The following is a 13,336-nucleotide window of genomic DNA, read 5'->3' on the forward strand; positions in this document are numbered from 1 at the left end:
AATGTCTGCCACTTCCCAGGACAAATGTCCAAAGTGGGGGAGAAGGCAGGCTGCAGGGGGATGGTTATGGATTTCACAGGGTGCACAGCTTACACAGAAGGGGGACACCATGGCTCATTGACCACGGTCTTCCAGGTCTCACCACAGTCCTTTTGGTGAAAGCCTGGTATCCCCCAACTGATATGTCACTATACTCAGCAGCCACTTGCTTCTTCATGAGGCACATTTGGGGCTTTGAGGCTTTACAGGCAGCCCTCTCCTCTCAGAGAGAAGTATCTGAGGTCAGCTTCTATCTGGCCCCGAATCCCCATCATCTCCCTTTCCCAGGAAAATCCCACCCCTCCAGAGACAGCAGCTCACTGAACTGGACGATGAGGAGCAGCAGCAGCAGCAAGCCAGGAGGTAGCAATTCCCTCAAAAAGGAATTGTCTCTTTAAGTCAGCAGGCTCTACACTGTCCCCAGGGATTTACCGGCAGCAGTGACCCCAACTCTGAATGCAGCCAGTGTCCTATTAAAAGTAGCAGTGCAATGATACTTTAAAAAGGTTTCAGTCAGGTATATTCTTATACCCCCTGCTGATACTGAGCACTGCCCAGTGCTGCTTGAAACTGTTTAAGTACCTAGATCCTGAACAGACTCCTAGGGTTTGTAACAAAAGCAAGCAATCCTACCTCTGAATCCTAGTCAAAGCAGTTGCCAAGACTGCTTGCTTATTTAAATCCTGAAGAACACAGCAGAAGGAGCCCTCGATAAAAGCCATTTTTGGGAATTGTGCAAGTTTTAGCCATTTGGGGGAATTGCACAAGTTTTAGCCAATGATGGAATATGAGCTGGCATTTGTTCAGAAGGGGTAAGGGGGTATTTTTGATAGAGGTAAGACACTTCAGTGGTAAGAGTTAGCGACAACAAGCAAAGTATGAGGTACGTGACACTGAAAAGTAAAGATTCATATAATTCCTAATGATGCAGAAGGAAAAATATACAGCTTAAATATGGCTTAGGAACGTATGTTGGCTCCTCAGCTCCCTAAATCAGCCTGGCCATCTCAGCATTGAGCAGCCAGGAAGCAAGCTGCAGGATGGCTGGTTGCATGTCACCAGGAAGATCTCAGTCACGAAGTTAGTTGGAACCACTTTAACGGAAAGCTCTGCCATAAAATACCAGCTTGTGGAAAGGAAAGTTCTTCACAGCAGAATCTTATCTTTGATGAAAACATATTTCCAAACGCCAAAAGCATAATTTTGCCTCTTTTTGGGATTAAACATTTTAACATCTTCCTTGAAAATGGCTCATTATGTAATATGAAATGAGAGAGGGTGAGGTGTCACAATCTGAACAAAGCATTTTAGTTTAAAATGCAAGCTTTTAGAATTTCTGCTTCATAAGCAACTGACTTCCTACTGAGTGGGTGTTGCATTTCATGCTGGAACAAGATATTTTAGTGGCTGTACCCTTTAAAGCAGAATTTCCCTCAAAGTGAGGATTCCAGGATCTGCTCAGCATTAAGCACTAGTTCTTGCCATCCTTTGAATTTGATATTCTGCAGTGGCACAGACCACAGGAACTTTTCAGTGGAGATATGACCAAATCGGACAGCAAATCCAGCCCCTTTCTTTCTAGGGGAAAAAAAAAAGAAAAAATCTTAGCACTTTTTTTCTTTTTTTTTTTTTAACACCAAAACAGGAAAGAAATTTTACTTGATCTTAGGAGTCAAGAAACTGAAATTAGCCCCAAAGTAGCCCTGAGGGATACCAAATCTGCACAATCACACAAATTGCTAAGTTCGTAAGGAAATGATTGGACAGTTTGCCAATTTAGAATTTATATTACAGCTTTGTGCTTATAGTAGAGAATATCAGCAAGAGAAGATGGCATCAGCTGAAGCATTTTGAGCTAGCCAGCCAAGGGCTTCCATAGACTCACACACCAGCCAGCTTTCTGGGGCTAGCACAGGTCATCCTGAAGAGCTGGCTGAAGACAGGGTTTAACAATACTACTGCTCATCAAGTGATCAAAGATGTCAAAAATCATTACCTCAAAATCCATGCACATCCCATTAGCAGCGCAATTACACTTTGAATCTGGGAATTTAGTTGATGGCTCTTTAAAGGAATATCTCATAAGAGACAATGGAGCAGCACAGCCCTGTACCAGAATTTTATTGACTTGCTGCTGTTAAACTACTTCCCCCCACACTGCTTCCCCAAGTCTCAGCATCCCGGCTGTGCCACTCAAAGACTAGTTCCAAGATCATATTCTCATCAAGTAACCATGCAATGCACTACCTAAAAACTCCCCAGGATTATTCAGTTAGTGATTAGTTGTCAGCCTTTAATGCAGAAATGGCATTTTTCATGTGGGTAATTTCCAAAACTGCATAAAATACTATGATAGTAAACTTCAAATGGTGTTAAAAAACAAGAATCATTGCCCTTGCAAAGCATCAGCTTCTTGTTCTCTGTTCCACACAGCTGGTATTACATTTCCTAACATTCACTTTTCTTTTTCCCAGACTCACTGACAGATCTCCAGAATACACAATTTAATTAACATTAAGAAATACTAAACATGACACACATCTACTAATTGAAGTATTTCTTCACAGCCTGGTGCACAGCAACAAATTATGCTGTTCACATAACTGTTTCTCCTCCAAACCTAGTGTTAAAAGGAAAGTAATTCTTCTCTGCCCAGGCTCAGAATGGCTCCCATTTGCAATGGTATAAGCTTTCAGATTTCCCAGAATCTTGGCTGGCTGAAGCTGAATGAACTAGGATAATCAAACTGCATTTCATTATATACCCACCACTATAGATGGCTCTTTTGAAGGGTTCTCCAGTAATATTTTTAAGCATCACACAATTTATTAACAATGCTGGTTAACAATGAACAAGTCAGTTAAGATCACACTTGCATCTCAGTCACTTTCCTTCAGCAGAGCCCATATCCAAGGGACTGGCAGGTGAACTTCACCATCCCGATCAGAACTGCTGCTATATGGCCCGATGCAGCTTATGGACCAAGCACACCAGTACCGTACTCACTGAGCCAAGGCTGGCATTCCTAAACACAGGTTCTCTCCTTTTCTAACTCTCCCATTACTTCAATCCTTGCAAACCACCACTGGACACAGACTGGATTACAAAATCCTTGCTCACTAGTCCTCAGCCCATCTCTACATCTTGAGTCATAAATAACAGAGAAAGCCTTCACACTCTGCAGCATAACTAAAAAAAAAATAAAAATCAGTATCAATATTGTATTTATTTACACAAGTAGGCAACTGACTGTAAATAAAACTCAGTCTACCTTTGGCATCAGTTTAAACAAACAAGCTGACCACGACATGTTCAAGCTCATGGTTCAATTTCATGCCATTTCCCCTTCCCCACAAAAAGGCCTCAAGGACAAAAGATCAGGTAGGACTACATTACAAAAAATCAGTTAGGAAAAACAAATAGTAGCCACAAGCAACATTTCTTAAGTATGCATTTCAAAAAGCCACAGCATCAATTTAAAGGATCAAATTCATTAGCACCCACAGAGGGTAGAAACTAGTAATGTAACCAAGCACACAAATACAGATGAGGCAAAAGGAAAGCTACTGAACTGAAATATGCAGCCAATTGAGTCATTTGAGGATGACTCACACAAAATCAGATAAGTAAACCTCCGATTTTAACCACATCAAAGGAGGAATGTACTTTTGGTAGATCAATTTAATAGTTATCCCTATTAAAAGTTACTGAAACAGATTGATCTGGCTTTAAACATCAAAGCTCCTCAGTTAAATTTAAAATGTATTAGACTAACACCTTGAAAATGAGACATGGTTTTCTAAATGAATGACCCGTTTCACATCCACTTGGAAATCTAAATTAGAGTTGGAGATGAAAAGAGCAAGTACGTGATAGCCTCTCTCAGTTGCAAATGCAATATTGGAAATTGCAGACATTAATACCTTTTATTTTCAATACCGACATCCTCCTCTGAAACATATTTCAGATGTTAAAGTGAGGAACATGAAAAGCAAATACAAATGTAAAATTTGGCCCCTAATTTAAACCAACGGAGATGGGGTGAAGTAGCAGAATTGCCACAGTAGCGGAGTCGCAGAGTAACTCAGTTGTTCATAAATAAAGAGAAAGTAAGCCAGAGCAATCGAGATGTTCCAGATTAAAGTAACTCAATTGTTCATAAATAAAGAAAAAGTAAGCCAGAGTAATTGAGATGTTCCAGATTAAAGATGTTCCAGATTGAGATGTTCCACATTTATACAACTCCAAGAGTAGATCAAACTACCGGGAAGTTACTGGGACACGTAAGCCACATACATAATTTGACCTGCATGAATTATTACAAGTGTTTGTCCCATGTTACAAGGCATCTGACCCAGACTGACAACCACATATTACCAGGTTGGAAGGAAATTCAAGGACTATCTGGTTCAGCCTTTCCTAGCAAAAGAACAGTCTACACAAGATGGTTCAGCACCCAGTCCAGCTGAACCTTAATAGTGTTCACCACTTCCCCAAGGAGATTACTCCAATGGTTGATTATTCTCATGAAAAGTTTTCCTTTCCTCCAAGAACCTTATGAAATCAAGTTCAATCAGTATTAGCTGTGTTAATGGTCCATAGTATATTGTATTAAAACTGTTCTTACACGCTTAATGGAACTTTCACCCTATAAACTAAAATTTGTGAATGTCTGCCTTGGTTTTATAACAAGTGTTGAGGGAAGAAGGAGGATGGAGAAAACAGGCAAGTAGATACTTAATGCAGGCAGGAAAAAAACAGGGAACAACATATGAAAGAGACCAAGAACAATGTAAAGAAAATTCAGAGACGTAGTCTGCCTGAGACAGGGGTAGACTTGGCATGGTAGACAAGATGTAGTGAGGGGAAAATGAAACTGAGGGCTGAGAAATCCAGTATTTACACACTGGGATCAAGTAAATAAATCTAATAAAGGGTTCAAAAAAGGGAAGAAATGGAAGATAGGACAGGATACAAACTTCAGAGGGATGGAGCTAAGAGAGACAAAACAGAAGCTTAATCTAGACATGCAAGTATTTTTCATATCTAAGTTGCACTTATCCAGAGACACCTGATGATGGTCATCTTGCCCAGAACTCTCCTAACCAACTCACACAAAACATCACACAAAGTTTTCCCAGTTTCCTCCGAGTGAGTTCCACATCCTGAGAGAAGAGTTGATGCCACAGGGACAGAAACATGTTCTCAGAAGTTGAGTATGCTTCATTGCTCTATCTTCTACCAGGAAATTCTGTCCATCCCCGAGGAACACACAGAGTACTAAACTATGGCCAAATGATGCTAGCTTGCGCTGCCTCTCTATCCAGTTAAGATTCACTCAGATCACAGGTACTGCTAATAAGAATATACATAAAACTCTGAATGTCTCCAGTTGGACTGCAGCTAAAATGCTTAGCTTCAGCTCACTGTCAAAAGCTTCTAAACAACCTCCACGACCATGTAGGAATTAATGATCTTAGTTAAAAAGAAGCCATTTATCACCATTTTTTAACTACCTCACACATGGTACCTAATACTTCCTTTGCAAGCAACACTTGACAGCCTGAAATCTTTTCATCCAATTATTGCCTGACCACATTTGTAAAGCACTTCCTTTCACGTTTCAGGAAGTGATATGATAGCCATCCGCCTATGAAATCAGATACACCTCTCTCTCTGCATGAAATACAAGTCTGTCTCCCTCTACTGGCCCTGCATTAAATGAAACCAGGAGAAGAAAGGAAAACTAGAAAGCTAATAACGTTTATTATCATCTTTGAGAATTCTATGCAGGAGGCAATGCTGAAATAGCAAAATAATACTTGCATTTAATTGTAGTTTCTAAGCAAGAATCGTAGTTTCTCTATTCTTATGAAAGAGAATACTGAGAGTGTCTCTGAACACAGCACAAGACCCATGACCATGTACATTACTATTTACCATTACAGGTACATAGCACCACAGCTACATAGCACCAAATTAATGATCTCTGTGCGATTTTCTACTAAAATTATTTTTCCACTAAGAATACAAGAGAATATTACAAACTTTCTGTTAATACAACTTTATCTTATTTTATACTGAATCAGATCTAAGCATTCCTGTTTGCCTCTATACAGACTGAGTTACAATTGAGCTGGATTATTTTACTTAGAAATAGTTTATAGATAATACATGCCTTTTTTAATTTATTATTAAAATGACGGGCAATCAAAACTCATGATTCAAGGAACTTCTAGTTTTCAATTTGAACAGTCAAAATATTTTTAGTAACATAAGCAAGCTGTCACCATATAAAATACAGGAAGAGAGAAAAGAATGAGATGCCTTTTGCATATTCTTTAGATGATAGCTGCAAGACCTTACTTTTTACTGAATTCTGCTCTTCTGAAACGATATAATTAAGCACATAAAGCACTCTCTTTTCTAGGATAGATTTGAAATAGCTCACAATGCTACAGAACAAGTCTGCATCTTGTTACTATAAATAAGTCAAAATCAAAAGGGTAAGAGAAATGTGTGCCTAGAAACCATAAATAAGTCAAAATCAAAAAAGTAAGAGAAATGTGTGCCTAGAAACCATATTTGCCATCAGGCCAACACTGTGATTTCTCTCTTACCGCTTTTCTTCACTGGAGTACTTTATGTTTAAAAGTGTTACTAAAGTGAAACTGGTCGATCACCTTACAATGTACAGCACAGTATACTGCTTTTAGCATGTACCCAGCAGAACAATTTATCCTCCCGCAGCAGAGCCACAGCCATTCATGCTTCTGACCAAAATGCATTTAACCCTGCAGTGAATTTTGTTTTCTATGGCAATACCTATTTGTATGCAAAATACACATCACCTCCTAGGGATAAGGGTTAACAGCCTAATGAGAAAAAAAGTGATTCAGTTATTCTTTGCAACTGTTTGCTCCTCCACATTTACTCTACCCATTCAAGAGTTCAGATGCTGCAGGGGCTGTGGTGGATATCAGCAGCCCTGACATACAAGCCAGCCATGGGCTTCCAAAACTGCCTGGGGGCCACTCCTCTGTGCACTGAGCAGAGACCAAGAACCAGCACAGGCTAAATACTGATTAGTGGATGGCTCCCTCTGCGGTCTGCAAAACCTGCAGACACTGAACTTTCAGATACTGAAAACAGTTTTAAGCATAGTTTTTTAAACAGTACCTGCTTTTCCCCCTTTAGAAGCAGACTAAAGCAGCATAATACACACTTTACCGGAAAGTAAGGGAATTTATGAGCCCTGTACTTTCCTAACTAACTGAAGTTACCACTAACAGTGAATATGTCACGCAGTATTCAAAAAGAATCTGACAAAGCCAGAGTTAAACATCAAGACAATTTCTATCTTTTCCTGAAACAGTATTTGCTTGCAATTGGTCTACAGAGATTGCTTAAAAATAGCACCCAAACATCTGAATGCAAACTGAAGGTTAATTTAAACTAGAATGCTATCCCTACATAGGAATTTTACTATATGCAAGGAAAATGGACTCCCCATGTGACAAGAGTATAAACATACCACAGAACTATATATATATATATATAATATCAGGTGAAGAATCACTTGTATTTTGAAACATTAGAATGATAATGTAACTCCATGAAATTTTAATTTACCACTAAAAAAAACACCCATACTTCAAAAGGAAAAATATTTTAACAATTTTTCCATACTTAGTTGATAAAGATTTTAGTATTACAGGACATCATAATGTTAATGCTGTACATGAAAGCATGTAATAAAGCTTTATGGGCATTAACATTATATTGCAAGTATATGCTTTCATCAGAAAAACCTGGAACAATGAGAAAACTATAAATTAATATTAATGTTTTGAATATTTAAAAATGAGAGGATAGCCTACAGAAATTCTAATTTCCAAGGGCTTTAGTGAGCAGAAACACTCTCTTACATTTTTGGGCAAAGGGGGGAGGGTGCATTTTTTAATGTTCCATCATATTGCCTGTTCTTTGTTATTGTTAACAGAGGAGAAAACACATCTTTCCACTATTAGCATAACAGTTTCACTGAGACTTTAGGATTTCACTACATACTCAGCAGCTCTACTTCTCAAGCTACCCTAAGCAATCACCTTCTCCTGTGCACCCATTTCTAGCACCCTCTGTAGAAACTGCAAGAAATAATCAAGTTTTTGATATAGTGGATATATTTCTGAAAATCCAGATTAATGTAAGATTAAAATTAACACCGGGTAAATATGCCGTATTAATAATAAAAATACGTCACTTAAAGAAACGTAATATATGTGTGGTGTCACTGCCCATGGCAGGGGGGTTCGAACTACATGATCTTAAAGTCCTTTCTAACCCTAACTACTCTATGATTCTATAATACATACCTACACATGGTCTTCAAAAACCTGCATGCGCATGCGTGGCTATTAAGCAATAAATTGCATTTCTTTAAAACTTCAATTATCTCAGTTGTTATTAGCACATTTTAAACAAAATGCCCCATTAACGTGTGTGTAAAACAGTACCTGAAATTTGTGGAAACACATTCATATTTAGGATGAAATCCTATACCCCTTTCAGTCAATAGTTTTTTACCTAACAAACGAGGTTAGGATGCTCAGAAATCCAGAATTTCTAGTCAAATCCTCTAAATACTTAAACGCAAGCAAAATTCAAGTAGACTCATTTAAAAGAGGACTACAATGTAGGCTTAAGTGTTAATGGCACTGAGGACTCAAGCTGATGTTGAGAAGGAAAAAAAATGTAAGTGAGAAGAAGAAGTATGTCTACACAGTGCACGGCAGGCAAGAACTTTCATGGCAAGTTTAACTAAAACAAAGGAACACTTTTAAAGGCTTTAAAATTAAGTTTCACAGTAATAGACAAACCCTTCACTAAACTACATTAGCACATGCCACTACAGGGAGATTCTTTTATTATATATTTACATGCACCTCAAAACTCCTACAATCATTTTTGTGAAAAGACCATGCTTTATTTACTGTACCTGAATATTTCTGTACCTGTCACGCTGCATGTTAATGAAAGAACAAGACAGGGAACATTAGGTTACTTTCATGTCCTTTCTAAAGGTATAAGTTCTATTTATTTTTACACACGACATTACATGCAGTTTCATTTTGGCAGAACTAACAAAAGCACTTTGCCAAGTCAAATAAAAAGGTTTCACTGTACTGAAAGAAAAGGTTAAACAATTAATGAGTAACATTTCTCTTCTTTCCTATGCACCCCCTCTGAAACTCCCAAAACACAGGTGCTGATAAAGAGGTTTGAAAGGAGAAGTTTTTACTAATACTTGTTATCTTGAATCAACTCAATTAAAAGGAGTTACACACTACTAACAATGCTCTAGGAAGACAATTGCATATGCTGTGTACAGTTTCCAGTAAGAATTCTTTCCTAGCACCTCCCTTATAACCATATGAAAGCACACAGTCAAACACAGCATGCACACCAAAAACTTCAGCTTGGGCTTTCTGTGAATTAAAGATGAAAAAAGCCTGGCAGACAACCTACAGTAAGGGTGCCACACCAATACACAAGCTGAGGCCACAGCAGCACCCCTAGTTGAGCTAGTTGAAGTTTGCCTATTCCCAGGTGTCACTGACATCACTGGAAGCCGGCTGTATCTAAGGAATTGCATAGCCTGGCCTCTCAACTTTAAATCAAGTGCAAGGGCTTAACTGAAATACTGCCCAGGTTAATGAAATAAATTACTTACACTAGTATACACATACAGAGAAAGTACTTACATCGCTTCTGCGAAACTGCCTGTAAACAAGCCGTGACGATATCACAGTTCTTCTGGACTTGATGCACAAGCCTGTCTTTCTGCTTCAGAAGACAAAGCAGCCTTGCCGACTGAACAGAAATTCTGTAGTTCAGTTCTCGTTTTATAGTTGTTAATTCGTCAACATCTGCCAATAAGCAGAGAAAATAACTTCAGTACAGGCCAAAACATTAACTTTCCTGTAGTTGGCATGCAAAGGGACTTGCTCCATGGACATTTACTTACACAAACTTGCTATAGACTACAATAATTCCAAACTACACATATTTTACAGATCTGAGCCAAAGTCTTTAATTTTAAACTACAGCACCTTAACTGGCAGCACAGTGTATGAATCTTAATAATTATACTGTTATAAATTAGAAACATTGTGACAGATGTAGCCATAATATACCTACAGCAGTGCCACCAGAGGGTAAGCTTTAAATACAGTACCTTCCAGAAGTTGCCTGGGGAAAATATACATGGGGAACAAGCAAATAGTAACAGACAAGGGAAGGCGCTCAAAAAAGTGCCTGAAAAGCTAGAAATGTAACTGCAGGATGAACTCCAAGTGGGAAACTCCACTAAAATGCAAACCAAGTGGTGTCAGTTACGGCCTCAACTATTTCCCCAGTCAGTCACTCTGCCACCACACCCCCTTAGTTCACAGACATGTCTGGGCTCACTTCTAATATTCCTGCTGTCCCCATGTCGTGAGCTGCAGGTCCAGGACAAAACAGAGTTGCTGGGGAAATGTCTTAAGTCCATTATTTTTTTTAAGTCCTTGGCTCTGTCTTCAAAGGCACCCCCCACCAGGAAAAGCTTGGGTCTCGCCTATCACATTCAGATCTCTTCAGCTCTTCTATGTAATAGCTGGGTGCATCTGAACAGCTGTCTGCTCCCTGTGGCTAAGCATTCAAATCCTATCACTTTCAATCCAACCATGCCCCTCCTGATGCTGGAAGAAAAATCAATAAAAAAATCCATACTTTGGTAATCTCATCCAATAAGAAAAATATTTATGCACCCAGAAAAAATACTATTAGTGGGATAGTAAACAGTTCCGCTTGTACAGCAAAACCCCTTTAATAAATCTGGAAAGCTTAAAGAAAAGGACAAATCAGGCTCAATCAATCATGGAATAGCAAAGAACAAGGCATGACTGCAAGGTAAAACAGTCCTGTACTTCATAGGCACTACCCTGTTTCAGCACCTGCTGCTCAGCTAGAACTCCCAATCACACTGGGCAAAGGTGATTTAAAACCACATCCATAGATTTTGAGAGGGAAAAAAATATCAAGTTTTATTCCAACTGACTTGTAGGAAATAGTGAGCTGAATTTTGTTCTTTCGCTCTCCTGTTATTGAGCTGTCCCTGTAAAAACAATTAACTGTGGCAAATCACAAAATATGATTCCTGAACAAGCAAATTTCCTGTGGCGTCCCAGATTGTCACAGGACATGGTGAACAACTCGAGCTACATCCTGCAATATCAGATGGCGTATCACCTCCACTGAGAAGCCAAACACGGAAGCAGAAAGTTGTTGTACAAGTCTTTATTCACCTCTTGCCTTTTTCTTTCCCCCTAATCAAAACCAAGAAAGATTTAACACCAAGAGAAAAGAGGCCTTTGTGCAGCTCTCCTCATCAGATCGACTTGGGATTGCAAGATCATTCTTTCAGAAACGTGTGGTGTTGTGACTGCTTTGCTTTCATAAGAATTCTTTGATGAATTCTTTTCATTTAGATTTTAGTCAGCTGACTATTGCATCTACATGGTTTTATTACACTTATTTTTCTTTCCTGGAAGCCACACCTATAAACAACATTTACAGGTATTGTAAACCTATAAATGTTTTACAATTGCCAGGTTTAGTTTAGGTCTACAAGAAATAAAGGACTTGAAAAAATAACTACCTCTTATGACAGAGTATGTGTGGAAGGAAAAGGGAAAAGGAAACTGGCCATTGACTCATTACTGTGAGTAATAGCACTGAACTTACAGAAGCACAAATGACATACAATGACACAGAAACTCCATTCTTGGAGTGACTCCATTTTTGCTCCTGTGGTGCCTAAAATGAAGGCGGGAGGGCACAGCACACGAAGTCTTGGTTTGAAGGAGATACCAGCTAACTGTGCACTAGGAGACATTGCCATACGTAAAGGCTACTATAACAAGTAAAGGAGGATACAGACAGACAGACACACGTGTGCATAGACACGGAGGCAGGAAAGAGAGGACTATACCCAGGACTCGCTTGCAGGCAGAGGAAGGAAGCGGGGTAACAGAGGCAGCTGCCAGCCCGGGCAGAGCGGGGGCAGGCTGTACCTTTCAGCCGCAGGTACTTGACCTGGCTCGGCCGCTGCTGCAGCTCCTGCAGGACGCTGGAGCGGGCGCTGCCCGAAGAGGGTGCGGCCGCCTCGGCGGCGCTGTACAGCTCGGTGAGCAGTCCGCTCACCAGCGACGAGGTGCGGCTGGACCGACCGCTGCCAGCACCTTCCTCGTCCTCATCCTCCTCTTCCTCCTCGGCCAGGCTGTCAGCGCTGCTGCCCGCCCTGCCGCCCGGGCCGGACTCACCCGCCTCCATCTTCCGCAACCCCCACAGCGCGGCGCCACCGCCGGCAGCGCCGAGTTCCGGGTTCGGCTGGGCCCGTTCCACAGCGGGATGCGGGAGGGAGGGCGGGCGGCGGGAAGAGCGGGAGAGCCCCGGCCGACAGGACTCTCCCGTACGGGCAAGAGCACCGCTCTCAGCTCGACTCCCTCCCTGCGTACGGCGCAGTGTGGTAGCGGCCGGCGGCGGGCGCGGGAGGAGGTGTTGCACCTGCTGAGGGGCGGAGCGGAGCGGGGCGGGCGGTGGTGCCTCTCCTCACGGCGGTAGGTCTGCACGCCGGTCGCCGCCGGGCACGGGCCTCGACGCGGTGCGGCTGCCTCAAAGGCCACCCTAGTCCTGCCGGCTGTCCCGCTCTTGCTCCGTCGCCGGTGCGCGGGGCAGCCCCGAGCCTGGTTCTGTTAACGTAGCTTCAGTAACGTACGGCTGCAGTTGTGCGAAGTCACCGTAAGACAACATGGGCGTCGGGACTGATGGTGGGTTGGCTGCCTGGGGGAGCTGTGTCTCCGCCACACCTTGCTGTGCCCGCAGCCTGTGCGCGGCGCTCAGCTCCCTCCCCGGGCCTACCCCCCAACGCACCGCCCGCCAGCATCACGGCAGCACCGCTCCTGCTCCCGGCCTCACGGTGTCTGCAGAGCCCAGCGCTGCCCGAGCCCCCACCATGCTCCTTGTCTGCTTCTGCTTTCTGTTCATCCTCAGCGCTGATGAAACATTTCCCTGCAAGCCGAGAATTGTCTGGGACGCACGAAGGGCATGGCAGCCAGGCGGGGCCAGACCGCTGGGGCCAGCTCTGCGGCCTCGGCTAATTAAAGTCAGGAATTCTGCACTAAAACAGTGTTTTACAGCTAAGAGCATCCCTCCCGGAGCAGCTGAGGGAGAGCGGAGAGAGGGACCGGGAACC

General features: G+C 41.8%; 1 protein-coding gene across 3 annotated transcripts in view; it reads right to left on the reverse strand.

Moving 5' to 3' along the window:
* The window catches only part of TBC1D30 (TBC1 domain family member 30), a 53,890-nt gene extending 41,229 nt beyond the window's left edge, over positions 1 to 12,661 (reverse strand). Inside the window, exons 1-2 of one of the 3 annotated variants that reach the window (XM_062609439.1) lie at positions 12,156 to 12,661; positions 9,804 to 9,968 (exon numbers count right to left, since the gene is read on the reverse strand). In XM_062609439.1, the coding sequence (XP_062465423.1) occupies positions 9,804 to 9,968; positions 12,156 to 12,414 (424 nt within the window). In that variant the 5' untranslated portion in view covers positions 12,415 to 12,661. The remainder of the gene's footprint in view (positions 1 to 9,803; positions 9,969 to 12,155) is intronic. The other 2 variants (XM_062609434.1, XM_062609435.1) reach the window with 2 other exon arrangements.
* Positions 12,662 to 13,336: the final 675 nt, after the last annotated feature.

Source organism: Pezoporus occidentalis, unplaced genomic scaffold (genome assembly GCF_034315485.1).
Source record: "Pezoporus occidentalis ecotype Australia unplaced genomic scaffold, CSIRO_AGI_Poc_V1 ctg138, whole genome shotgun sequence".
NCBI classification, from domain to species: domain Eukaryota; kingdom Metazoa; phylum Chordata; class Aves; order Psittaciformes; family Psittacidae; genus Pezoporus; species Pezoporus occidentalis.